Below are 25,022 nucleotides of genomic sequence, written 5' to 3' on the forward strand. Positions count from 1 at the left end.
TGTAGTAAGAAGTGAGATGCAGCATCTTTTCAATCATGCTGCTTCTTGCTGAGGTTTTGATTCTGTCCTTCTCAGGGATATGTGGACATCGTCTAACAAACCCTCTGTGGGCCCCTCAGTTACCCCACCAATGGATAAAGCAGAGTTGAGACCTACCTGGGATACCACAAACACTACATAAAGGTAATTCTTCTCAACCTGTGACTATTTTATCAAAGCCTCTTCCTCCCTCAAATGCAGGCAAGAGCACTGTCTTCTTAAATCTGAAACATTTTTGAGTTCTTCCAGAGATGGCGATAGGATATTGGATCTTGTTTCCTTAACTGCAGAACTATTAGCAGTGTTCGTTAAGGTTTTAAGAAAGGTTCTAGAAGGAAAACTTTAAAAAGCTGTGCAAAGGTCTAGTCTGACTATAACTTGACCGAGTTCACGGAATTCACCTACAGGGCTCAGAGTTCAGGAACTGCTGGGCTGAGAGGACCACATCCATCTACTCTTTCCCTCTTCCCCCAGCCCAACCAGCCCACCCTCTGTGAGAACAGGGTGTGACCCCAACAGAAAGAAGAGAGAGGAAGAGGGAGAGAGAGGAGAGCAAGAGAGATGGCGTATCTGTAAGAAAAGTCAGTATATTTATGGTCTGCTTTATAAAAGTTACTATAATACAATGGTACATAGTATTGAATTCACAAAAATATGAACAAATATTTACAGCAAGACACACCCACAACGGAAACACTTCTCTTCAAAACAAGTTACATATGGATGATAGAGCCTATATGCACAAACATCCCTAAAATTTATGGGTTCTCATCTTTTCAGGAGGAGGGAGGCAGGGAAGGAGGGACAAGAAAAATAAAAAGCAGAAACCCCCAATTCTGTAAAAGCAAAATTTGTTCAATAGAAATGAAGGCATTGAAAGAAAAATGGGCCAACACATTTCTGGATATGGCAAACCATTTCAGGGGTGGGGCGGGGGTTCCTGGGGATGGGGAGGGCCCGGCCCCTCGCCGGTTGGGCAAGGTGAGGCCAGGGTGAGGGCTAAGGCTGGCCCCGGCCCCTGGTTTCCCCATATCACCCCCCACTTCTTTTGTGAGGGGTGGGGACAGAATGAAGACAGCCCCTTGGGGGCTGCACAAGTAACTTAAATCAGCTGTCTCTACGAATTACACATTTCCTCATGTGAAAAATAAATATTTCCTCAGTTGCACAGTTAGGCAGAAAACCGCAAACGGAAGAGAAGTTCACCGCTATGCCCAGGTCCCTGCTCTGTGTCTTAATGCCACTGATTTCACTGGCCTTGAAACCAGAGGGCAGTCTCAAACAGAGAGGGTGTGGGGTGAAGAAATTAAAAAACAAAACAAAACAAAAAAACAAACAAAAAAAAACAAAACCACCAATGACAAAAAAAGAGAAAAATAACAATTCTTTGTACAGAATTTACATGATAACAAGCTTGACACAAGCTGAGATACCAGAGGCCCCAGGCCTGCATCCGCAGTGTGGGGGCGGCCCCACAGGGAGCTCTCCCTTCTTGGTGAGGATGACTCCTGGTCACAACAGTCACTTTCCATAAATTATTTACATGCCTGCTCTGCTTTCTGGGGTGCGGGGGACTTGCGTGTGTGTGTGTGTGTGTGTGTGTGTGTGTGTGTGTGGTCTTTTGGAAGTACAAAGAAATGAGCAAAAAAGTCTTCCCACATGTTTCTACAAGAAACAATGTTCCCGAGAAAAAGTCCTTTATGGCAGGTATATACAGAAGTTGGTTCTGAACTTCAAAAGCCTATTTTTTCCCTTCGTTTTGATTTTATACACGCACAAGAAAAAAATTCATGGAAATAAACCCTGAAGAAGATGACGGGAAGGGGGTAAAAAGGGTTAAAAAAAACCTATCAGATTTAGATCTGAGTTTTAAAAACTTTACCAAGATTTTCCTTTCTCTGAGAGAAATAATCTTCTCCGAAAATAAATATGCTCTTGACTTCTTGGGGTGAGGAGGCTGTTGGCAGGTGTGGGCTGGGGGTGGGGGAGAGGGGTGAGCAGGTGAAGCTTATAAACAAAAAATGCCACGTGCACACAGTCAGACACCTCAGACACCCGTAGTGGCGGGACTAGGGGCCCCGCCTGCCCTGGGAAGCCCTCCTCTCGCCCGGTGAAGGTGAGGGCAGGAGAGAGTAGACATAACCCTTCCCAGCGCCCCACCGGCCCACACTGGGGCCTTCGGGAGGCTCCCTCATTGCTGGCATTCGAATGATAAAGTAAACATTGAACCCAAGATTTTGGGGGTGGCAGGGTGTGGGGTGGCTGGGAGAGCCCAGAGGGGAAATTCCTACCTGGGACCAGCTTGGCTCTACCAGGGTCTGCGAGGGGAAATGGCGCCCCCAGGAAGCTGGGGAAGGAATAGACTGGGGGTGGGGACTTGGAAGGGGGGTTTCTTCTCCTCACTGAGTCCGCTGGCAGAGAGGGGGAGCCTTACATAGTGTTCTGAGGTCAAAGCCGCCCGGCCTGACCCCCTCTTTTTTGCAGCACCTGGCCCAGCGCCCTGGCCCAAGGGTTCCAGAACACAGGCCAACCAAACGGAGCCCTCTGCAGCTCCCACCGGGGGTCCCCGCTCTCTGATTCTGCCTTCACATTTCAACGGTTAAAATGTCTCTTCGTATGATGAGAAAGAAAGCAAAGAGAAGACAAAACAACATAGCAGCATTCATGGAAGGAGGCTGACAATAATAAAGACGGGAAAGAGAAAAGACAGAGAAAGAGAGATGGAGAAAGGGGAGCGAGTCAGGGAGAGCAACACAGAGACAAAGAGAAGTTCATGTTGAAGTTGAACAAAAATCCTCAACGGAGTTCTTTTAGAAACCACAAGACATGGGCTGACAGACAGAGAAGCCCTTTCCCACTGAGAGGCTGGAGCCACGGGGATCCTGGGGGTAGTGTTGGGGGCGCCAGGCCCTGACATGGCCACTGGGTAGAGGACAGCACCTGAAATGGGGGTGGGAGGTGGGGCCAGGCCCCGGGGCCGTGAGGGTCCACGCTGGGGAGCCCCTGGCGGCGGCTGACATCCTTTCGCTGGGCGCTGGGCCTAGTTGAGGGTCCCCCGGCAGTTCTCGGAGCCACAGAGGCAGGGGATCTTGACGTCCTCGATGGGGAACTTGTAGTCGTAGGTGATCTCCTCATTGACGTTGATGTGTTGCTTGGAGTAGATGACGATCTTCTTCTGCGACTCCACTGTGATCACCTTGGCGTAGCAGTTAGGCTGTGGGCGGGGCGGGAGGGGAGGGTGAGCTGTGGACCCCGCTCAGCCGTCCACCACCACGGCCACCACACTGAGCTGCACTTGCTTGCTGCCATGACCCCCATGCCCACTGCCATATGGGTGACCAGGACCTCTTGCCTCTGATATTAAATAAGAATGATGATGGTGATAATAATAATTATTTCCCACAGCTTCAATTTCCATTTATATCACAGGTGATTCAAATCAATATTTCTGGCCCCGGTCTCATTTCTGGGCTCCACAGATGGGGTCAGCAAACTCTGGCCCCCAGATGCCTGTTTCTGCAAATAAAGTTTTATTGGCACAGAGCCACACCCATTCAGTCACATTTTGTCGGGGCTCCTTTTGTTACAATTGTAGTTAAGTAATTGCTAAGAAATGGTCTGGGCCACAAAGCCAAAAATACTTACTATCTACAGAAAAGGTTTGCTAGCCCTGCGCCAGGCCCAGAAATCCTCCTGCTGCCCAGTATTTGCCTTTGGCAGCTCCAGGAGATGTCTTTGACTTAGTAATGTCAAACCTAAGTTCTAGGGTGCAGCTGCACCATGCACCCAGGCCCCCAAGCCTCCGCCTCCCACACCCACACCCCACCAAGACCAAATCCAACTCACCACCACACCCAGTGGGTTCTATCTACTGCTTTCGACCTACTACCACCAGCCACGCCTGGACTGCAGTGGTTTCTACTGCTGCCTCTCTGTCCTCTGAGAAAATCTACTCCTGACCCAGATACCAGGGAAATCTTCCCAAAGGGACAGCAGATCCTGTCACCTCATGCCTCAAAATTTGGTGGCCTGCCTTGGCTTTGAGAGAAAGTCCTCAGTTCTGCCTGTAAGGCTGAGGGACCTGGCACCCCAACCCTGCCAACCTCATGCTCTCACCCTGCCCTCCTGCCCCCAGTCCATCCCCACTGCCCCCCTTGCTGTCCCTCAAACAGGTGTTCTCCCTCCCTGCCCCCAGGGCCTTTGAACAGAACGCTTGCCCCACTCACTCCCTCACCTGGGTAATCCCCTTATTCCTCAGCTCTCACAAGAGAGTGACAGGAAAGTCCCCAGCACCCCCAATGATCAAGTCACAACCAGGCAGCTTGGCAGGGACTGAGAACTTGCTGTGTCAGCACACTCAAAGGGCCCACATTCAGTAACCCATTTGGTCCTCCCAACAACCTACAAGGAGAGACCGTCGTCATTCCTGTTTTACAGATTGGGAAACTGAGGCACAGAGACATTCAGTAAGTCGCCTGCGGTCACTCACTAAGCAGCCACGTCCAGACTCAAAGCTAGAGTTGGGGGTACTCACCCAGACTCTGGCTTGCCTCCTGCTGGAAGCTCCCTTTGCTTGTCTTCGGTGCCAGAACCACCCTTGTTACCAACGCCTCCCGCCCCCACCAGACCTCCGCCATCCACTGCAGTCATCACTAGCCACATGTGACTATTTCAGTTTCAACTAATTAAAATTAAATGCAGAACTCAGTTCTTCAGCCACACTGGCCACATTTCAGTGCTAACACCGCACAGGGTGAGTACTGAGTCAGTGGACATCATGGACGCAGAGTTTTCCCACCACTGCCGAAACTTCTAGTGAACAGCACTGCCCTCTGAGGGCTGAGCCTGACCCACCGAAGCACAGAGAAAGCCCAGCACAGAGAAGGAACTCCATCATTACCAAAGGAACGGGCCACTTCCTGAGCACCTTTCGTCTCACTACACCCACTTCACAGATGGGAAAACTGAAGCTCAGAGGAGAAAGGCTCCATGTGGAAGGCCGCACACCCCACCCTCGGTGGACCCCGAGCTTGGGAATCAGGCTGTGCCGGTTCCCGTGCCAGGGGCTTTCGGTCCCCCTGGCACAGTGGCAAGAGCAGTGGTGGTCCCTTGCTGGGCACTCACGTTGCAGCTGTGGTTGATGAAGCGCGCGAAGTTGCCACACTTTGTGGCATCGATGATGGTGTCATGGTCCACCCGGAACATGTAGCTACTCCCGATGCCCTCGTCCTCATAGCGTTTCTCCCGCATGTCCGCGATCACCTGGCCAGGAAGAGGCCTTAGTCTGGGCTGGGCCAGCCCGGGACCCGCCCCGACACCTGGCCACCAGGCAGTGCCTACCTGGCGGATGTTCTGGCCCACGTACTCGATGACCATCTCATCAGCCGCGATGGGCTCCATGGCGAACAGGCCCCAGTCGTGAATGTGGCTCTTGCAGAATTTGAGCTTTTTCTTTCGGAACTTGGGGGGGAAGGAGTGGAGGCATGAGAGCCCTGGTCTCAGGTCCCGCTGACACCCCTGCTGCCCTGCTCGGGCCCGGCCTCACCTTGAGCTGGTTGAACTTGAGCAGGTCACTGTCACAGCTGCCAGTGAAGGAGGACAACAGGCGGCGCTGCTCTGAACGCCGCTCGGAGCCGGCCCGGGTGGAGGCGTGTGGCTGTGCGGGAATGCTCATGCCCTGCCCAGGGTGGTGACAGGTCAGGGAGCTGGTTCCACTGACCCTGGTGTCCACCCTAAGCTCTGGGTCCCTGCTGCCCCAACTTCCTTGCTCTGGGCTTATCCGTGCCTGTCCTGTCCCTAAGAATACCTCTTCTTCTCACCAGAATCTCAAGCTCCTCCCGTCTTAAAGGTAACGGCATAACTTAACCTTCACTTTTGCTGTCTTTTCTCATCTCAGCAGGAAGATTCAGAAGCATCTCTGCTTCTCGGACAGAAGATGGGGGTGTGTATCTACTCCGACCCCTGTGGCTCTCATTCCACCCCTCGGAGCCCCCCATGCCTTAAAAACCACGCATCCTCCCTGGACACCCACGCATCCCTTCCTTCTCTTCGCCTCCCGCGTCCTCCAGCCCAGCCCCTACTGCTTGGAGCTGCACTCCTCCCCACACGTTCTCTCCTTGTGTCCTTGTGAGCTTGTCCCTACTCTGACCTTCAGTTAACAGCTCCAAGCTGTTGATGCCTGAGTGGGGGTCCCCAGAGACTGGAAGTCCCTCTCCCCATATTTATATGGTACCTGTGTATCTGAGTGCCTGCCAGGCCTCACTCCCTGGATGTCCCAAAAACCCTCAAACGCAAGCTGTCCCAAAGTGAAGGTGCCACCTCCCTTCCCACCTTGGGGTTTGGCATCCAGCTACCCAGGCCCCCAAAGCCAGACCCACCCAATTCCCTTGTCTCCTATACGTAACCCAGCCTCTAGTCCTGTCCATTGGACCTTTCTAACATTCCTGATATTCTTTCAAATACATCCCCTTTTTTCCTCACACCCACCCAAGTCCAACCCATCCACATGTCTGGAATGGGAACAGCAGTGACTGTATCAGTCTCGCTTCTGAACCCCTACAGTCAGCTCTCTACACAGGAGCCAGGGTGAGGTTTGAAAATCCCAGACAACCATGCCACCCTCACCTCCTCTCTCAAAATTCTCCTGTGGCCTGCTGTCACACACTGAATACAAACCCACTGAAAACCCAGTCTCTTTCTCCTTCGCCACGACTCGCCTTTCCTTTCCTTTCTCACACCACTGAGTCGGTTCCTCCCTATCTCCTCACCCTGTGTGACCTACTGGATTTAGTGAACCCCTCTGTTTTAACTTTTTTATTGACGTCTTTCTACTTCTCTGTGGTCTCTCCCAGTTATCCACATGGCTCATTTCTTTACTTCATTCAAGTCTGGCTCAAATGTCACCTTCTCTGATCCCCTCTGACCTGCCAATCCATAGCCTCCTCTCCTGTTTCTCCACAGCATTGTCTCCACCTGGAATTCACTTATTCGTTCACTTAATTATTTCCTATTCCCAACGAAAATGTAAGTTCCATGAGAAAAAGGATTTTGTTTTGTTCACTGCTATAGCTCCACAAGAGTGTCTGGGACACAGCAAGTGCCCAATCGATGTTTTACCTAATTTCAAAAAGGAATGAGTGAACCTTCTGTAAATGCAACTCAACTCTGCTCACGTCCCTGATTAAAACTCTTCGGAGGCTCTTCACCGCCCACCACTCACCTCACCTCTCACACCTGAGCAACCAGATGCCCTCCTCCCTGTGCCAGCCCCTCTGGATCCACAACCCCTCAACGTGCCTGCACCCCCTCTAGGAGTACCCCCACCCACTGCCCAGGCCAGGAGGCTCTGGTGTGTCCAGGCACCCGATGGCAGTACCTGGGTGTCTGTGGGGGGCTCGTCCGTGCTGGCGCGGCTACTGTTGAGGTATCTGAGCTTGTCCTTCTTATCGATGGTGTAGAAGCCCTCGCTGCGGGCACAGCCTGTCACGTGCTCACGGATGCCGTCATCCCGTTTCTTTTTCTTAGCTGAAGAGAGGCTGGTGGGTGGGTGTGGGTCAAGGGCCACATGGACATTGATGGTGAGCCCCGCAAGGTCCCTCAGGTGACCCATCCCACTGGCTCGGCCTTTCTACCCTCAGATCAATCTCCAGGAGGCTGCAATATCCAGCTTCACTGCCCACACCCATGCCACCAACTCCACTGACAGCCAGAACTCTGTGAGGGGTACCCAGGTGCATGGCCTGAGTGTGTTTCTTATCCATTTTCTGCCTCAGTTTTCCCATCTGCAAACTGGGGTAATAATGATGCCTCTCTGAATGATTACACATGCTTACGGTGCTTAGCAGGATTTCTGACACAAAGTAAGTGCTCAATAAATTGGTTTAGCACAGGGATGATGATAGCGCCAACCTCAAAATGCTATATTAACAATCGACTATCAGGGTAGCATCATAGTTAAGAGCCCAGATTTGCCTCAGTTAAAATCTCAGCTCTGCCGTGGGCTACTTTGTGCTGCCATGAGCGGCCGGTAACCAGCATGCATGGCCGGCAGCCATCGTCAGTGGCCGGCAGCCAGCGAGAGCTTCCGTGAGCTGCTGACCAACGACCGGTAACCGACTGCCTCAGTTGGGGTGGGGGGAGTGCAAAGCTCATAATACCAGCATGGGCCAGGGAGCTGTGTCCTATATGTGTGTAACGGCTTGAACCGGAGTGGGGGTGGGGGGGGCAGCAAAAGGGGGGGAATCTCAGTTCTGCTACTTCATACCTGTGGACTTTGGGCAGGTCACTTAACCTTTCTGAGCTTTGGTTTCTACACATATGTAAAAGGAGAATAATAATAGACCTACCTCACTGGGTTGTTGGGAAGATTAAATTAGGTGATGGGAGCCCAGGAAGAGTAGGTCCTCAGTCAGTCTCTGCCACTGTTACGTTTGGCTCTGAGACCTGCTAACTCTGGGAGTAAGATCTGCCTCACACAGAGGATGTGTTTAACAGTGCCAGCGGTGATTCCGTATGGAGCCTGGCCTGGTGTTGGCACACGGACACTGCTCCACAGGTGACAGTGACTTACGCTATCGTCTACACAGGTATCAGGGGAGACGAGGCCCAGAGGGGGGGGGAGGCTTCCTGTATACTAGGAGGGGAGGACCCCCCCACCACGTCTGGCAGGATATAGGGATGGTAGACCCAGAGCGTGTCATTGAGCCAGTCCATGCCGTTGTCCTGCTGCAGCAGCCGCTCATAAGTGACACATAGGAAGCGGATGTCCTCCTCGTCGATGCCGCCATTCCAGATGTCATATAGGATGGTCATCTCCTCAAACTCCGTCCGGGGCCGGAAGAGGGGCTGTGGTGGTGAAAGCTCGGGCGAGCCTGGGGTCACCAGGTCCTCGTGGCGCTTCTTAGGTGGCCGGCGCCAGGAACCCCGTACCTTGGCCAGCTCCATTAACTCCTCGGTGACTTCATCTCGCCCGCGGGGGCCTGGAGGGATGGCCTCAGAGGGCCACTGGTTCTCTAGCTCCTTAAAGGGCAGTTTGGTGGGCTCAACAGGTGGTGGGGGTGGGGGTGGGGGAGGTTGGGGGGGCAGGGGTGGTGGGGGGGCCGGGATCCCTGTGTTCCGGAAGTCCAGGGTCACAGTCCGGGGGTCATGGGTGCTGGGGAAGACTGGGGTCTGTGGCTGGCCTGGCAGGAGCAGAAGGTCCCTGCCAAGGGTGGCCCCTGCTGGTGGCCGGACCAACGGCCCATCCAAGGAGATCATGGCTGGCGGGGATCGCCGGGGCCGGCCCGGCTTCCTCTTGATGGGGGGCGGGCAGGGGGCCAGAGGGGCAGGCAGCAGGGGTGGCAGCTGAGCAGGGGCCCGAGTCTGGGCCCGCAGGACAGGGACAGGCAATGCCAAAGGCAGGGGCAGGGGTAAGGGCAGAGGAAGTGGCAGGCCCGTCTCCAGGAGCACTGGGGGGCCAGACCGCTCATCGCGCCGGCCAGCTGGGAGAGGGCAGACGGGCAGGAGCAGAGGCCCAGTGGGCTCAGGAAAGGTGGGTGTGAAGCTAAAGTCCCTGCCAGGTGTCCTTGGGAGGCCCCCACTACTCAAGCTGGGGGACTGGGAAGGGTAGGAGAAGGGGCTGCCAGGCACCTGTGGGGAGTTCAATGACAGGCCACTACTGCCCCCTGACAGTGGGGCCTCCCCACTTGGAGTGGCCGGCACCGTCTCCGTGCTCTGAGACTTGACTAGACTGCCACAGAGTCCTGGAGTACGTGGGGGCTGGTCCTCGGGGGGAGGCTCAAGAGGGACAGGTAGGTGTGGGGGGTCTGGGGTCTCAGGCTCCGGTGGTGGGCTGGGTGGCCGGGGTGGTCGAGGGGGTGGCAATGGCGGCTGCAGGGGTAAGGAAAGCAGTGTGGGGGGTTCAGGCTCCACCTCCAGGTCCTCCCCTGCAAAGAGGTAGGCAAAAACCAGGTCACTATTAGATTCAAACACCTCTCAGTGCCCTATTTATGATGCCCTACTATGTACTTGATTCCTGACCAACTCATAGCCCTGAGTCTCGCGAGGTTCTGAGGACTGTCCCCCTCCAGCTAAACCACTCAAGGACTGCTCAGCACCCAGCCCAGGGTCGGGTACACAGCAAGTGCATGATAAATGCTGGTGAAGCAAATCAAAGACAGAGACATGGCTGCTGGCCTTTGACACTGTCTTTAGAACAGTGTTCCTATGAACAGGGAACATCCTGTGGACTAAGAAAATGGGGTCTGCTATCAAATACAATTCGACAAGACTCTTTTCTGCAGGACTTGTCAGAGCCTTTAAGGTTTTCTCCTAGTATGTATGTCCATTGTCATACAATTTATTTTCTAACTTATCTGCTGTTATCTATCACCCTGACCTAGGATGTCAACTCTATGAGGGCAGATATTTTCGTCTGTGTGGTCCACAGTTCCATTGTCAGTACCTAGAACAGTACTGGGGATGCAATAAAGGCTAAATGAATATTTGTGACAATATTTAAAGACTTGTGGTTCTGTAGCCAAACAACAGATTTAAACAAAATACGACAAGTATTTTTTTTTCCTGAAGGACTTATTAGAGGTACAAACTAACCGTGTGTGGCTATGTGAGTTTAAATTAATTAAAAGTAAGTAACAATCCAAATGTAGTTCCACAGTGCTACTCACATTTCAAGTGCTCTTAGTGATATTGTGTCGAGTGGCTACAGTATTGATAGGTATTGGATGTTTCTGTCACTGAAGAGAGTTCTACTGGACGGTACTGTTAGAGCCTTTAACACGCTCTGTGAAGCTCTATCATGATGGTGGAGGAGGTAGTGTCCACGGCCCCTCTCACCTGGCCCACCACTTCAAGCTTCTCTACCTGCCTATTGCTAAAATCACCATGCACACCTGACCTTTTTCAGTAGCATCTCATGGGACTACCAGTCCAAGGACTAATCCTTGGGGAAATACAGGCACTACGGAATAGTTCCCTATGAGAAACTAACAGGTGCCAGGCTGTGCGCGGGCACGTTATGTCCTCTCACTCTCCTCCCACATAACCTCATGCGGAAGGTACTGTCCACGGATCCCATTTTACAGATAGGAAACTGAGGCTTGGGATGTCCTGACAGACAGGACATCCTGCCTCCGTCCCACCACGCTCCCGGGGGCCGCAGGTGTTACCTGGGGTGGGCTCCGGGGATGGCAGGGGCCGGGCCTCCACCTCTTTCACCGGGGGCTCTGGAGACAACGACCTGGACCCTTCCTGGTTCAGACCTGGCTCCTCGGGGGGCTCTCTGCCACTAGCCAGCTCCTCCACACTCATAGGCAGGGGGGGTTCCTCCAGCTTGGGGGCCCGCTCCTCAGGGCCTGCGTCCTCAGCCTCGATGTCCACTTCCTCTCCCAGGCCCACGGGCTCCTTCGCCGACAGCCTCAGCGCCACATCCTCCTGCGAGGCCTCATCAGGCACGGCAGGGGCCACGCTCTCGTCAGTGGCTGCCTCCTCTTCCTCCTCCTCCTCCTCCTCCTCCTTCTTGCTTAGCAGCAGGTCCTCCTCGTCCTCTGAGGATGACGACAAGGCCTCGGAGCTCGATTCGAAGTCAGAAGACTCAGAGCTCTCACTGGAGGAGCCGGGTCCGGCCTTGGAGGTGGCAATGCTCACTGTCTCCTCTGGATGGGGGACACGGGCAGAGGCCCTCCCGTCACTGGTTGTGCCCCAACCACGTGCTTCCCCAAAGGGCTCCAACAGGTGACACCTGGCCTGAAGGTGGCCCTCAGGTATGTGGGGGGACAGGAGTATGTGAACTAGTCTCCCTTTTCTAAAATGCAGGTAAAATCCTCCTAATAGGAAACCCTTTTAGACAATTCAGTTGTATTTAGCATATTCACAACGTGTACAACCACCATCTCTGTCTAGTTCCAAAATGCTGTCATGAGCTCAAGAAGAAACCATCGTCTTCAGCTCTTGCCCCGAAACCCAGCCCCTGGTGAGCGCTAGTCTGCTTCCTGACTATGGACGGACCTACTTTGGACCTTTCATACACATGGGATCATACAGTACGGCGCATCTGTGTGTTAATGAGTTCACATTTAAAGACATATTGCCCAGGAAGTATTGGTGGCTCCGGCTCAGCCTCTGCCCTCTGCAGAGGGACCCTGGGCCAGCCCAGGGCCACAGCCCGCCCCTCTCACCTCCGTCTGAGTCCCGTTCCTCCTTCTCACTCGCCTCCGACAGGGCCGACTCTTCGCTGTCATTCTCAGACTCGTCCAGGCTGTCACTGTCGTCGTCATCATCATCCTGGGGGAGAGGGATGGACAGGTGAGCCACAGGGTCCCCCTGTCCTGGCCGGGCACCCCAGGCCTCCCTGACCCAACGGCACCTTATCTGACGTGGACGAGCTTGAGGAGGAGGAGAGCTGGCTCCTGGGGCCTTCCTCCTCCTCCTCCCCTTCATCCTCCCCCTCTTCTTCCTCCTCTGTGCTTTCCCGCTCCTCTTTGTCAGAGGCTGAGGACGAAGGTGAGGTCGTGGAGGAGGAAGATGCCGATGACGACGAGGACACGGACGAGGATCCCTTCTCGTCCTCCTCCCCACCACTGTCCAGCTCCAGGGGCCGAGCGGGCCGGCGCCGCACACCCACGCCCTTGGCGTCCCGCTTGGCGAGCTCACAGGGGGCATCTGCCATGTCCCGGTCCCGCTCACGCTCGGACTCTGTGGGGAGGGAGGGTATCAGAGCTGGGCTCCGGGGACACGGAAGGAGGAACCCGCCACACCTGGTTTGTGTGTGTGGGGGGGCACAAACCTTCATCTTCCTCGTCCACGGAGGCAGAGGGCCGCAGCCGCTTCTGGTCTCCAGACGACGCTGTGTCAGGCGGCTCCTTCCTTTTGACCTTGAAGGAGGGCAGGCGGATGGCCCCACGCAGCCCGATGCTCAGGCCCAGGCCCTCGTAGCCCAGGCCCTCGCCCTTGCCCCACGACTCCAGCAGGCACGAGGCAATGCGGTCCTTGGGTTTTGGCCTGTCCTCGTCCTTGTGCTCGCCAGACTTTACAGGAGTCAATGAGGCCTGGGGTGAAGAGAGCAGGGAATGGTCACCATGGTACGGGGGGAGCTGCCAGCGACCCCATTGGCTGGCCTTCCCTGAGCCGCCTGCCTTCCTCCAACAGTGACAACTACAGAGTAACTCGTCACTTCCTTCCTGCGAACCTGGCTGCACTATACATCCACCTCTCAGGACACTCCCAGTGCTCTGTGCCTCACTGAACCTCAATTTCCTCACCCACTCAGCAGGCTACCACAGCTCCCTGCATCCGACAGTGACTTTCCCACTGTGGAGATTGGAATCCACAAGACACACACGGTAAGTGCACATCTGTACCGATACACATTTCACAAAATAATATTCCCACCACCCTATTTTAGAGGTGTGGGTACCCGTTTTCAGTACTGTGCTTTGGGAGGAGAGTCCAGGCTGGGTTCCTGCCCACCCACCACCATGGGGTGCCCCACACCCGCCTACCCACCTTTGCCATCCGCTCCTTCTTGTCCCACCACTCGTCGAAGGCCCGGAAGGCCACCACCTCCACCATCTTGCGATTCAGGTCGCGTTTCATGATGGCCTTGAGTTCTTTGAGCACCACCAGCAGGACGCCATCCACCGTGGCCTTGTGCGGGTCCTCCTGGCGTGGCATATAGCCTGGTGGTGGCACTGATGGGTCAAATTTGGGCATGGGTGGCCAGTGCTGCCCGCGGCCTGGGCCGGTGTTGCTCAGGGAGAATGGGCCCCGGTAGGGTGGCAAGTTGACAAACTGCAGCCCAGCTGAGGCGGCCGCAGCTGCAGCAGCCATGAAGTGTGGGTAGGGGCAAGCGCCCTGGCCTGTCATCAGACGACTCAGCATCTGCGTTTGCATCTGGAAGGACATGGGCATGCCGCCCCACTGGCCACCTAACACGTGGCTCATGTCCACCTGCATCACGGGAAACAGCCCCGGAGGGAAGGGTGGCAGAGGTGGCAGGATGGGCGGGGGTGGGACACCAGGTGGCGCTGGTAGAGGTGGTGGGGGCACTGTCACAGCTGGGTGGGAAGGGGGCGGTGGGGGTGGTGGGGGCGGCAGGGGTGGGGGCATGGGGAAGCCTGGCTGCGGTGGGGGTGGTGGTGGAGGTGGGGGCAGTGGTGGGAAGCCAGGGGGTGGGGGCAGTGGCAGGTTTGGGGCCAGCACAGAGGGGGCCACAGCCCCTGGGGTCACCACCATGGGCTTGGGGCAGTCGGCACTGGTGATGGGGGCCGAGGGCATCTCGTCATCCGAGATCTCCATGTCCTCTCCGGAGGACTGCTGGCCCTGTGGGGAGAGCATGGAGGGAGCAGTGAGGATAAGCCTGGGAGGGTCCCAGAGACCCAGAGTGGGTCCCAGAGACCCACTCTGAACACCAGGCAGTTGGAGAAGAAGCCTTCTGCAAGACTAGTGAGCAACATGAATTTTGCAATTTTGATCCTGGTCCCCTCCCTTCCTGGCCATGTGGCCTTAGCAAATCACTTAACCTCTCTAATCCTCAGTTTCCCCATTTGCATAATATAGTACCTGCCTCATTCAGTTATCATGAGTATTCATTTAGTCATTCAACAAACATTTACTCAGCATCTGCTGTGTGCCAAATACTCTTCTAGGTGCTGGCAACACAGCTGTGAACAAGAGATACAAAATTCTTGCTCTCATGGAGCTGAACTTCTAGAGGGAAGAGGCAGAGGGTACCCAGGATGAAGATGTGAAACATATAGTCTGTGGTGGAGAAAAAGAAAGCTGGGAGGAGAAATGGGGTGTGAAGAGGAAAACAGATTCTGTTTCAATTTGAGAGATTGTTTCAATTTGTATTCAGAGAAGATAAAACTAATAATTACCACCTCTACAGCACTTCCTATGTGCCAGGTGCCTTTCTAAGCACTCTATATATGTTAACTCAGTTAATCCTCAGAAAAACTCTACAAAGTAGGTCTGTTATTTCCATTCTTACTGATGAGGAAATGGGACACAGAGAACTTAAGTAACTTGCCCAAAGCCACACAGCCAGCAAGAGATAGAGGGAGGATTTAAAGCAGGAAGCGGCTCTCCAGCCTGTGCCCCCAGTCAGCTCAGCCTGCTGTCCTCACCGTGGCAGAGACAGCCCAGTGGAGAAGGTGACATTTGAGCAAGGGAGTTTAGCAGTACTAAGGGTACATCAATAGGAGGTTTTTCCTTAATTAGTTTTTCACCTAAACTCATGACTACATACTTAGTATGGGCCAGTGTGAGGCTGAGTCTCATTTCTTATCTGCACTGTAGCCTCGTGAGGAAACACCCAGGGAGTCGAAAGCAACTGGCCCAAGAGGCACAGCCAGTCAGACTCCAGCCCAGGATGCCTGCCGGTCAGGGGGCTGTTGCTGGAATCCAGGGAGGAGGTACCAGGTGAACAGGGGAGGAGTCAAGGATGATCCCGGCTCTAAAATGGGCAAAGGCCCCTTCACATTAGGACACAGGGCTGTGGGGAGTTGGATGCACAGGAACTAGACGGAGACATTGGGGCCCACATGGTGAAGGTGAAGTGAGAGGGCAAGCAGGGGTGAGGAGAAAAGGGTCGGGCCACCCCCAGGCTCTTGTGTCAGGACAAGAGGCAGGAAGGTGCTCCGGATGAACTTGGCTGAGGAGACAGCGAGTTTGTAGGTTGCAAGAGACAGGGAGTGCAAGTAAAGGCTGAGGGGTGGGGTCTGTGCAGGCTCTAAGGTCAGAGGTCGGCCTACAGGTGAGGGAGTTCTCAAAGGGAAATGCGGGAGGGAGCAAGAGAAGGAATACCAAACCTATGGCAGCAGCAGGACACTCTGGATTTTGCTACGTTTGTGTCTGTCTGTCTCTGTCTCTGTCTGTCTCTCTCTCAGTCCCCACATACATGCTGAGAGAACTGGCAGGCTCAGTCTGGTACTCAGGGACAGCGACGGGAGATCAGCCCTGGACAGCGTCCAGCAAGGCAGGCACAGCACACAGAGGGTTAACCCGTCCATGCAGCCAGCCAATCAGGAAGAGACCCAGATCTGTGCTCCAGCCCTCGGCCTGCCCCTCCCTCCGCCCCTCTGGCACCCGGGGGTGAGAAGTGGTGGGAACTAGCCAAGCGTCCAGCACCAGCCCGTGCTGTGCCTGGAAACTGCCCTTGGGGCACCTCACTTAGGCCAAGACAGTGTGAGACAGGTGTTCTCACCATCCCATTTCACAGAGGACGAAACTGAGATTCAGAGAGGGAAAGTGCCTTTCCCAAAATCACATAACCAGTAAGTGACAGAGCTGGGACTCAAGGCTCAAGGATTGGAGCCTACACTTTCAACCACCAGCTGCTGTTAAGAAAAGGAATTTCTCCCCCTGCCCTCCACCCCGACCCCCCGGCTGCACTGCTCCCTAGCCACAACTGGGACTCTCTCATAGTTCAGTCCGGAGGAGCCCGGGTGCTGCTCTCCAGGCTGCCAGCAGGGGGCTCCCGAGGGCCAGTCTGGAGGCTCAGTACACCGGGGCTTCCCGGGATTAAGGTCCTGAGGCGTCCCAGACCCCCGTTTTTGGAACCTCAGTCTCCCCTTCCATACAGTGATAAGGTGGGAGAGCTCAGTCTCTCCGGCTACTCTGTACTTCCTCGCCCTGGACCAGGCGGTCAACATGGTAAACATACCCGAACCCCAGGCAGCCATAAGAAGGGAAGAGAGGATGGCCAGCACCTCTGCACACCTGTCAACTTCCCCTGCCTGGATTCCTTGGCCCCTGAAACCACTTCCCCAGAATCGCCTGGAGGCTGGCCCCCTGGAGCCCAGCCACCTGCCATCCCCTCCCAGGTAGGCCAAGTTCTTCACTGTTCCTCCCCGAGGCAGCCAAACCGGCCTAATCAAAGGGCTTGGGAAGGGGGACCCTCTGCCCCGCAGCCACCCACAGGGGCACGGAGCTCTGTCTAAACCCCTGGCTGCTCATGCCCGCCGGGCCCACAGGTTCCAATGCAGGTCTCCAGGAGGGCCAGGGCAGGTGCCTGGACAAGGAAGGGGGAGAAATGGAAGCCAAGGAAAATGACCTAAAACTAAACTCCCCCAGACACCCCACCAGGAGAATGTGGTACACAGCAACCTTCACCCCAACCCTGAGACTGGAGGTTTGGGCATTGACACCCCAGGTGAGGATCTAAGGATGAGGAGAGTGTAGAGAGAGGGCAACTTTGCCTGCTTCTGGCTGTGGGCCTCCTTCCGGGACTAACCCTTAACTCCTTCACTCCTGGAGCCATGGAGAGCAGAAGGGAAATTTCAGTGCCCTCCCTGCCTGCCCACCATAGTTTCCCATCTCTTCAGAGGGTACCAGGTTCTGGGAGACAGTGCTCTAGCCTAGACCAGCAAAGCACTCTGGGCAACCTCTCTCCCCAGTTTGCCTGAGCCTCAGGATCAGCCCTGATCATCCCCAAGCCACCCAACAAAGAAGGGGGCCCAGAATCATCACCACAATTCATACTCTTTGGGGTCTCAGCAAACTCCTACCAAAGAACCTCAAGTCAGAATTGATCCCTAGGAAAAGTCTTGATTTCCCATACCTAACAAGGTGAGCAACAGAATTGGTCATGTTTACCTTCTCTCCATGGCTGCTAGGGAGCTCAGGGCCAAACCAAATGCTCAGCCTGATGCTTTTTTGCATCCTCGTTTTATTCTCCATATATTGATTGACCTATTATTTTGGCTGTCCTAGCCCTATTGCTTCTGTGTCTTATCTAGATTTTCTAAGGGGATAACATTTTAAAGGGGGAAAGAGGGAGACACAAGACAGACAAAACTAATCCCAGACAGAGATGGACAGACATGGTGGTACCTCATCCATCTTCTCTGAGGTTGGGGTCCTGTCTCCAGCCAGGTCCAAGGCCACCTCAGCTGCCTGGCCCAGAAGACCGGCAGGGTCTGGGGGGCCTGGTTCAGGTGGGGGCCGGGCCCCCAGGCCCGGGTCAAGTTCATCATCCTCATCCGAATCAGGCAGTGGCGTGGGGCTGATATCCTCCAGGCCGGTGCTGGAGGGGCGTGAGGAGAGTGGTGTGGGGTCTCGAAAGCCCAGCTGGGAGTTAGTGCCAAAGGGGGCCAATGGGGAGAGCTGAGAGGAAGAGGAGGAAATGGGGCTGCCCTCCATCTGGAGCTCCGTGTCCGAGTCCTGCTCCCGAAGGAAGGGCAGCTTGGTGCGCTGCTCCTTCAGCAGCATCTCGATGCGGGAGTCCAGGCTGTCGTGGGGCTTCTCCAGCCCTGCAGGTGATGCCTCCAGTGTGGGTGTGCCTGGACTGTCACAGAGCTCAGGACTCCAGCCGAAGGTCGGCCGGCCACCCAGCTCCATGCTGTTGGCATCGGGGGGTGGTGGGCCAGGCGGCGTGACCGGTTTCTCCTTGGCCAGGGGCTCAGTGGGCGGCAAGGGTGGAGGTACAGGTGCTCTTCGGAAGTCCCCGCTATCACGGGCCCCAAAGGTGGTTGTGGTGGGGGGCTCCTCAGGGGGTGGGGGGAAAGGGGGCACAGGAGTCTGATAGGGAGAGAAAGACTTGAACGTGACTCCAGGAGCGGGGGTTGCTGGGGCAGGTGGTGGAGTGTGGGCAAACGTGGCTGAATCCTGTGGTTGAACCTTGAATGGAGGGCCACTGCTGCCGAGTGCCCCAAATGGGAGGTCCACAGAGCCCCTGAAAGCAGCCGTGGCCCCTGCCACTGCAGTGACTGCAGAAGAGTTGTGGACATAATGGTGCTCGTGGCGGCGGTTATAGGCATCCGTGAACTTGCTCTCGTGTCGCCGGGCCTTGAAGGTCACCGTGGGGTCCTGGCTGAAGAGGTAGGAGGGTGTGGGCTGGCGGCTGGAGTAGCTAGAGTCCTGGGAGAAGGGGGTGCCCAGGCGTGGTGTGAGGGGTGTGCCCTGTCCGTAGGAGTTGGGTGTGTCCAGGCGGCAGCTGGAGTAAGCAGTGTCCTGGGAGAAGGGTGTCCCACCACTATTGGGGGTGACAGAGGATGATCCAGAGCCACAGCCTGCAGACAGTCCACCATCCTTGAGGCGCTTCAGGGCATCTGACAGCTAGAGAGAGAGGTGTAGGTGACATCACGGGGATGGGGAACATGGAATGGAATGGGGCTATTTTCCCTTCTCACTCTGGCTGCTGGGGAGCTCAGAGGCAAATTGGTCACTCTAGACCTGCAGCATGGTAAAAGGATTGGGGGGTGGGGGACTGAAGAGGAGTTTCTGGATGATCCTAACCCTTCTCTACTCTTAGAGTCACCAACTATCCTCAGAGAACCTTGAGGGTTTTTCCTAATCCCTCAAGCAGAGAAAACAGAAGATCCTGACATCTTGGTTTTAACTAGGATTTCCTTCCTGTCTCAGGCTGGCAGAAATCAAAGACCTTCCCGCAGGAGCAGCAAGAAAAACCATGGAAACTATGTTCCTGGGAGTGTGGGGGTGGCCAAAGGCCTTGTCCCCTCCAGCCTCCCAGTGTTTTAGGATTTAAATAGTATGACATGGTAAATGCACCTAATGAACTCAGCTGACCAGCAAATGAGCAAAGTCTCTTCATTCTGGAAAAGCTATTCCTAAGGTTGGTTGGGGAAGGGCTGGGATGAGAATCTCTCTAGGTGAAGGTGGTCCTAGGAGGCAGTGGTTGGGGAAGGAGTCAGTCTTGCTCTGGAAAGAGGGACCTGAACTCTGCTTTCTGGGGGCAGGGCTAGAGGGATGCACAGGACATCAAGGGCAGCAGTTTCAGCATCCACATGGAAAGTGGGCCCCAGGTGGTCTTGGGGTCTGTGGGACTCCCAGCCAGTGCATGGCCAGGCTACTTTCCCTCCTAGGCTCTGGTGTCCAAGGCTGGAGATGGTGACAGTGGGGGTGAGGGGCACATCAGTAAGCTGGTGATGGGGAGGGGGTGCTGATGGTGAGAAACCTACCTGCAAGGTTTCATTCACGATCGGAGAGACAGCATCCAGCTCGCCCACTGGGAGGGTCTGGGGTGTATATCGGCCTGTGACCAACAATTCATAAAACCGCATGCGGGTTTCCCCTATGGAAGAACAAGGGATGAAGGACTCAGCGAGGCTCTCAGACGGGACAGCCTCCACAGGACGGCTGCCTGTGGGGCCCTTGTGCCTGAGACCCCAAGCCTGGAGAAGCTGTGTGACCCTGACCAAGTTCCCACCTCTCTTTGCACCTCACTCAGGAGTCCTATATGTTCAGTGAAGCTGCTACACTGTGTGATTTTTCTCATCCTGAGACTCAGAATTTAATGCCTTGTGGGGCTGGGACTCCCCCAAATACAAAATGCCACACTCAATACAAAGCCCCTTCCTGTCACCTGGGCACCCAAAGAATCAGGTCTTCCCAGTCCTGTCCTTTTGCCTTCCCCCTTAAATGCCAGGGCCTGGTAGCAAGTGGAGAGCAGACCCAGTGACACAGAAGTGACAGTTTTTTGTTAACTATCTGGGGCCAGGTGACCAGCAGCGTTTATAAAACACACTCTAGTACCCCATTCCTGTCAACTCCACAGGCCTCCTTCCTCTGACCAGACTCCCCAGCTGTGCCTGGGGCTCGGCCCCATGAGCCATGTCTGGTAACCCTCCACCCCACTCCACCAGCAGAGAAGGCCTCTGCAGACCAGGGGGCCCCAGATTATTGATATTTATAGAGCCCTGTGAGGCAGCTGCTTACATATGCAAAGAAGACGCATTCCTTGAGCTATGCATTACTGGTCTCTTTCTTGAAATACAAACTTAGTTAGCAGTCTCTGAGGGCCACCCCCACCCCCTTTTTTTTGTTTGCAGAAATGAAATTTTGGTGATCACACACTGCTTAACGTGGGTGTGTGACGGGAGGGAAAGGGCTCCACATTGAAGTCTTAGGACTGCAGCCCCCGGAGAGAGATGTAGATTTGAAAGGGTTTGTATTCCCCCCCAGAGTCTGAGAAACTAGAGAAAGGGATGTGAGGGGAGCTGTGGCTTGGACAGGAACCTGGGCTTGTGCCCCCAGGAGACTCAGAACAAGGTACAGCTCAGCAAGAACTTATGGGATAACAGTGCCTGCCCGGGACATGCACCCCTCCATAGCCCCCAGCAACGCCTGAGATTCGGTCAACATGTATTCGTTATTAGAACCAAAAATAAAGATTTAGATTTTTCTGTCTTAAGTTGAATGCCCCAGTTGCTCACAAAATCCCTGGAAGCCTTCCACCTATGCCTGCCCAGGCAGGGTTCTCCTAAGAGACCTCAAGAGACTCTGGACCCAGTCACAGGGCTGGCTGGTCCTCAGAGAACCCGGCACCTTCTTCTGTCCTGGTGGGAACTAGAGTCCTTGCATGCCCCTCCAGCCAGCATCCAGGAGAAGCCTCCCAGGACCCCGAGGGTGGGAGGTGTGGCCTCCCCAGCCAGCCACTTGGGAGTGAGCCAGCACTGCTCAGGAGGTGCTACTGTCTCTTTAAGAGAGAGGAGGGAAGACAGTGTCAACCCTGGAGCACCCAGTGCAGCCGCGGAGCAGTATCTGGAACATTATCAATGAAACCTCACTCTGGGCCCAGATTGGTTCTCACTTCCAGGGGTTAGGGGCGGTATGGGGAGGGACGTACACCCTGGATCCTCGGAGGACTCTCTTGTTAGTTGAGGAACCTACTCTTTATGTACTGAAATGCATCCTAGTGGCTCCCCTTAGCACCCCCCCAAATAAACAAACCCTGCCTCTTCCCCTAACATACTGCAACACTGGGGACTGTCTAAACCCAGGCCACCAGGGCTCGGAGAGGGGCCTGAGGGGGTGTCAGCGGTGGGGAAGCTTCTAGGTGGTCCCTAGGGGTGCAGTGGCCAAGGACCGGCACATTTGGTAAATTACAGCTTGTCTCCTAGCAACAGACAACACATTTAGCTCCACGTGACTCTACCCTCAGGAGGGGGCAAAGAAAATAAGATTGTAGGAGGGCACCCAAGGAAGAGTGAGGGGGTCCCCGACACTGCAAGAGGAGTTCCGGGAGGGAAAGGGGTCACACTGACAGGTTTTGCGCCCTCCACAGGGTGTCCTGAGCCAGCAGCCTCCACTCACCTTTGGTGTCCAACTCCACGTGGATGATATTGCCCATGACAGAAGTGCTATGCAAGTGCTGAACGGCCTCCTTAGCTCCCCTGACGGTGGCAAAGACCACCTTGGCAATGCCCAAGTGCTTCTTGGTCTTGGGGTTATACAAAATCTCCACCTCTTCCACCTCCCCATACTTCTTGCACATGTCCCTCAGGAAGTTTTCGCGGATGTTATCATTCAGCTTGGCAAATGTCACCTGCTTCGGAGGCACCGGGCCCACGTAGAACTCATCGATCTGGCAGGGGACGAGGGGGAAGGGAGTTTGGAGAACATTGAAACTGAAGGGAAAACAGAACATTCTCCACTCGCCAGCCCGTGTAAAACAATGAAGGGTAAAAAAATAAAAAATTTTTTTGGAAAAAAAAATGCACGCGGGCGGGCCCGGGAAGCGAAGGATTAAATCGTTTGGAACGTGGAAGTCCTCTGGGTTCGAAAGGAAAGGGGAAAAAGAAACAGTTTCTCTTTCCCCACCCCCCACCCCCATTCTGGCCTACTCTTCCAGCTGCGGGTCAGGGGCAACCCCTTGGGCTAGGAAGTTGTTTCTCTAAAGCCTCAAGGCTGGGAAGGGGGGCGGGTCCCGGAGCCAAGCCCCCGGGCTGGCAGGAGCCAGGTGGGGACCCGGAGCCCCCAGCTGGGCGGGCAGGACACAGTATCAGCGCCTTGATTACAGTTTCACCGCAGTGTTATTCTGTTTACTGTAGCTCAGAGGGGACACCCCTCTTGCAGCAATCTCCCCCTCCCCGTCAAAACTTCCTCGGCCGGGACGGCGGGAACTCAGAATCCGGCTGGGCTCGGTCAGGACTGGCGTTATTTTCGAACTCGGGGTGGGAGGGGGGAGGGACTTTGGGGCCGGGGGAAGGGTCCTACCTTGAATTTGGGCACCGACAGCTCCAGCTCCTTGTTTTTGGTCCAGATCCCGACGACCCGGGGATCTTCGACAATTTCCACCGGGCGGTTGCTGGACATCTGTAGGGAGGAATTGGGGGGCGGAATGGGAGGGCTGGTCCCAATCCCCACAGGCAGGGGCAGACCCCCCTCCTCCTGGCACTTGTCAAACTCCAGGGCTGGGGACCCGGCTGACAGTTGGCCCGGTGGTCTGGACGGGGGTCCCCGGGCCGCTCGGACCTCATTCCCCGGCGTGGCTGGGGGTGGGTGGGGGCGACGGGGAGGCGCGCCGGCTACTTACCGCCAGGCTGAAATGCTGCCCATCGTAGCGGTACAGTTTATGATGCCCCTTTTTCAGAGCCGGGTCAATCATCAACTTGTAACTTCTCCAATGGTGGTTCCTCCTCTCGCCCGAAGGGCCGGGCTGCGGCGGGGGCTGCTGGTGGTGGTGGTGGTGGGGGTGACTGTTCTCCATGCCGTTAACCCAACCTGAAGACGAGCAAGTTGTTGTCGTCTCCGCCGCCTCGGCGGCGGCGGCCGCTTCTACACACACGCGAAAGAATCAAATCGTCCAGCCCCCACCCCCTCCCACCTTACCAGCGCGCCCCAAAAGGCACTGTCTCGCTGGCTCCCCCCAAAATAAGAATGTAACGAGATAATAACCCTTCCGGGAGAATTAGGCGCCCGCCCGCTCGGCCACCGTCTCGGGGCAGCAGCGAGGGGCTCCTGGGGGCCTCCGGTGCGGGCTGGTGGGGACCGGGGTGCCCGGAGGACGCGGGCTCCGGCCCATAGTGCCCGCCCCGCAGCCCGGCGTGGCGCTCGCTCGCTCGGTCGGCCCGGCTGGGGCGCGGGGCTCAGGGCAGGCCTGGCGCCGCCCGCCCGTCCGCCCGCCCGCCCGCTTGGTCGGGGCCGGGGCTGGGGGCTCGGGCCGCCCGGCTGCCGGCCGCGGCCTCTCCCTCCCCGAGCCGCGCTTACATCCCCGCCGGGCGCCGGCCTCCCTGCGCCGCCAGCCAGTACATGGTGTCCCCCGCGGGAGCCGAGGCCGGGGCGGCCAGACGGGGGGCCAGGAGGGGGGGGCGCCGCGGCCGCGGCTGCCGGGCCCGGAGCTGCTGCCGCCGCCGCCGCTGCTGCTGCTGCTGCTGCTGCCCGGGAGGCGGCTGGCGGCGGAGGCTCGGCTCCCAGTAGCCGCACATCCCACAATACACCGCTAAGGAGCCCGACCCGAGCGCTCACCCTCCTCCTCTTCCTCCTCCTCCCGCTCTTCCTCCTCCCCTCTCCTTCCTCGCCGCTTCCCCAGGCACTCTCCCGGCGGCGGCAGCTGCGCCGCCAAAGCCCCGGGCCCCAGCGGCCCCCCACCCCTCACTCGCGCGCTCCCACACTGCCTCCCCCCTCCCTGGGGGAAGGCCTTTTAATTTATTTATTCTGCTGGGACCTAGGTGGGGGGCTTAGCGGGCGGGGGAAGGGGTCTCCCCGGGCTCTACCTCCACGGCTGAGGCTACCCTCTGAGCCGCGGCGTGCGCCTCGGGCCTCCACAACTGTTTCCAAACTGCCAAGACCTGAGGTGGGCGCGTGGGGGCTCGGGGAAAAGGACTGGGGTTTTGGGGTGTGTGAGTGTGTGTGTGTGTGTGTGATTGTATGTCTGGACGCTCGAGCCCCGTGGGGAGGCAAGACGACTCAAGACGAGTTGCAATCGAGGTATATACGCTCCAGCTTCCTCTTCTGCCCCGCGACCCCCTCCCCCGCTTCCCCCCCGGAGCTGAGCTGGGGAGGGGAAACCAGGATTTTAACCAAATTAGCATTCACATTCCTGGGAGGATGCGACTCTCGCCTGGACTCTGGCTGATAGAAGCCCTTTGCTCTGTTTTTATTTTTGGAGAGCAGCGCCCTGTAATTGTCCATAACACATGCTCTCTCCACCGCCCCCCCCACTCCTTCCTCCAGCCACCAGCGGAGGAGAGAGTCCCCCTTTTTTGCATTTATCTTTTCCTTCCCCTTTCTTTATTAAAGGTCCG

General features: G+C 56.0%; 1 protein-coding gene across 3 annotated transcripts; it reads right to left on the reverse strand.

Annotated features, from left to right (window-relative positions):
- Positions 1 to 615: 615 nt before the first annotated feature.
- Positions 616 to 24,134, reverse strand: SETD1B (SET domain containing 1B, histone lysine methyltransferase). 3 transcript variants are annotated; one of them, XM_033097814.1, is made up of 17 exons: positions 23,986 to 24,134; positions 23,312 to 23,499; positions 22,993 to 23,091; positions 22,090 to 22,360; positions 19,956 to 20,068; positions 17,869 to 19,092; positions 13,540 to 14,355; positions 12,821 to 13,082; positions 12,401 to 12,729; positions 12,213 to 12,318; positions 11,205 to 11,690; positions 8,712 to 9,962; positions 7,415 to 7,581; positions 5,585 to 5,716; positions 5,380 to 5,499; positions 5,164 to 5,301; positions 616 to 3,253 (listed from the first exon to the last, which is right to left on the reverse strand). In XM_033097814.1, the coding sequence occupies exons 2-17, from the start codon at positions 23,483 to 23,485 to the stop codon at positions 3,080 to 3,082; spliced, it is 5,862 nt and encodes a 1,953-aa protein (XP_032953705.1). In that variant the 5' UTR covers positions 23,486 to 23,499; positions 23,986 to 24,134; the 3' UTR covers positions 616 to 3,079. The 3 variants fall into 3 exon arrangements, with proteins under 3 accessions (XP_032953705.1, XP_032953706.1, XP_032953707.1); XM_033097815.1 differs by lacking the exon at positions 23,986 to 24,134 and adding an exon at positions 23,674 to 23,811; XM_033097816.1 differs by lacking the exon at positions 23,986 to 24,134 and adding an exon at positions 23,608 to 23,626.
- Positions 24,135 to 25,022: the final 888 nt, after the last annotated feature.

This window comes from Rhinolophus ferrumequinum, chromosome 25 (genome assembly GCF_004115265.2).
Source record: "Rhinolophus ferrumequinum isolate MPI-CBG mRhiFer1 chromosome 25, mRhiFer1_v1.p, whole genome shotgun sequence".
Classification (NCBI taxonomy): Eukaryota; Metazoa; Chordata; class Mammalia; order Chiroptera; family Rhinolophidae; genus Rhinolophus; species Rhinolophus ferrumequinum.

Excerpts from the sequence above, each read along its gene's own strand:
- SETD1B (XM_033097814.1), bottom strand. The coding sequence starts at position 23,485 with ATGGAGAACAGTCACCCCCACCACCACCACCACCAGCAGCCCCCGCCG. Across the intron at positions 12,730-12,820 it reads CGTGGACGAGGAAGATGAAG|AGTCCGAGCGTGAGCGGGAC; the intron begins GTTTGTGCCCCC and ends CCCTCCCCACAG. Across the intron at positions 12,319-12,400 it reads GCTCGTCCACGTCAGATAAG|GATGATGATGACGACGACAG; the intron begins GTGCCGTTGGGT and ends CCTCTCCCCCAG.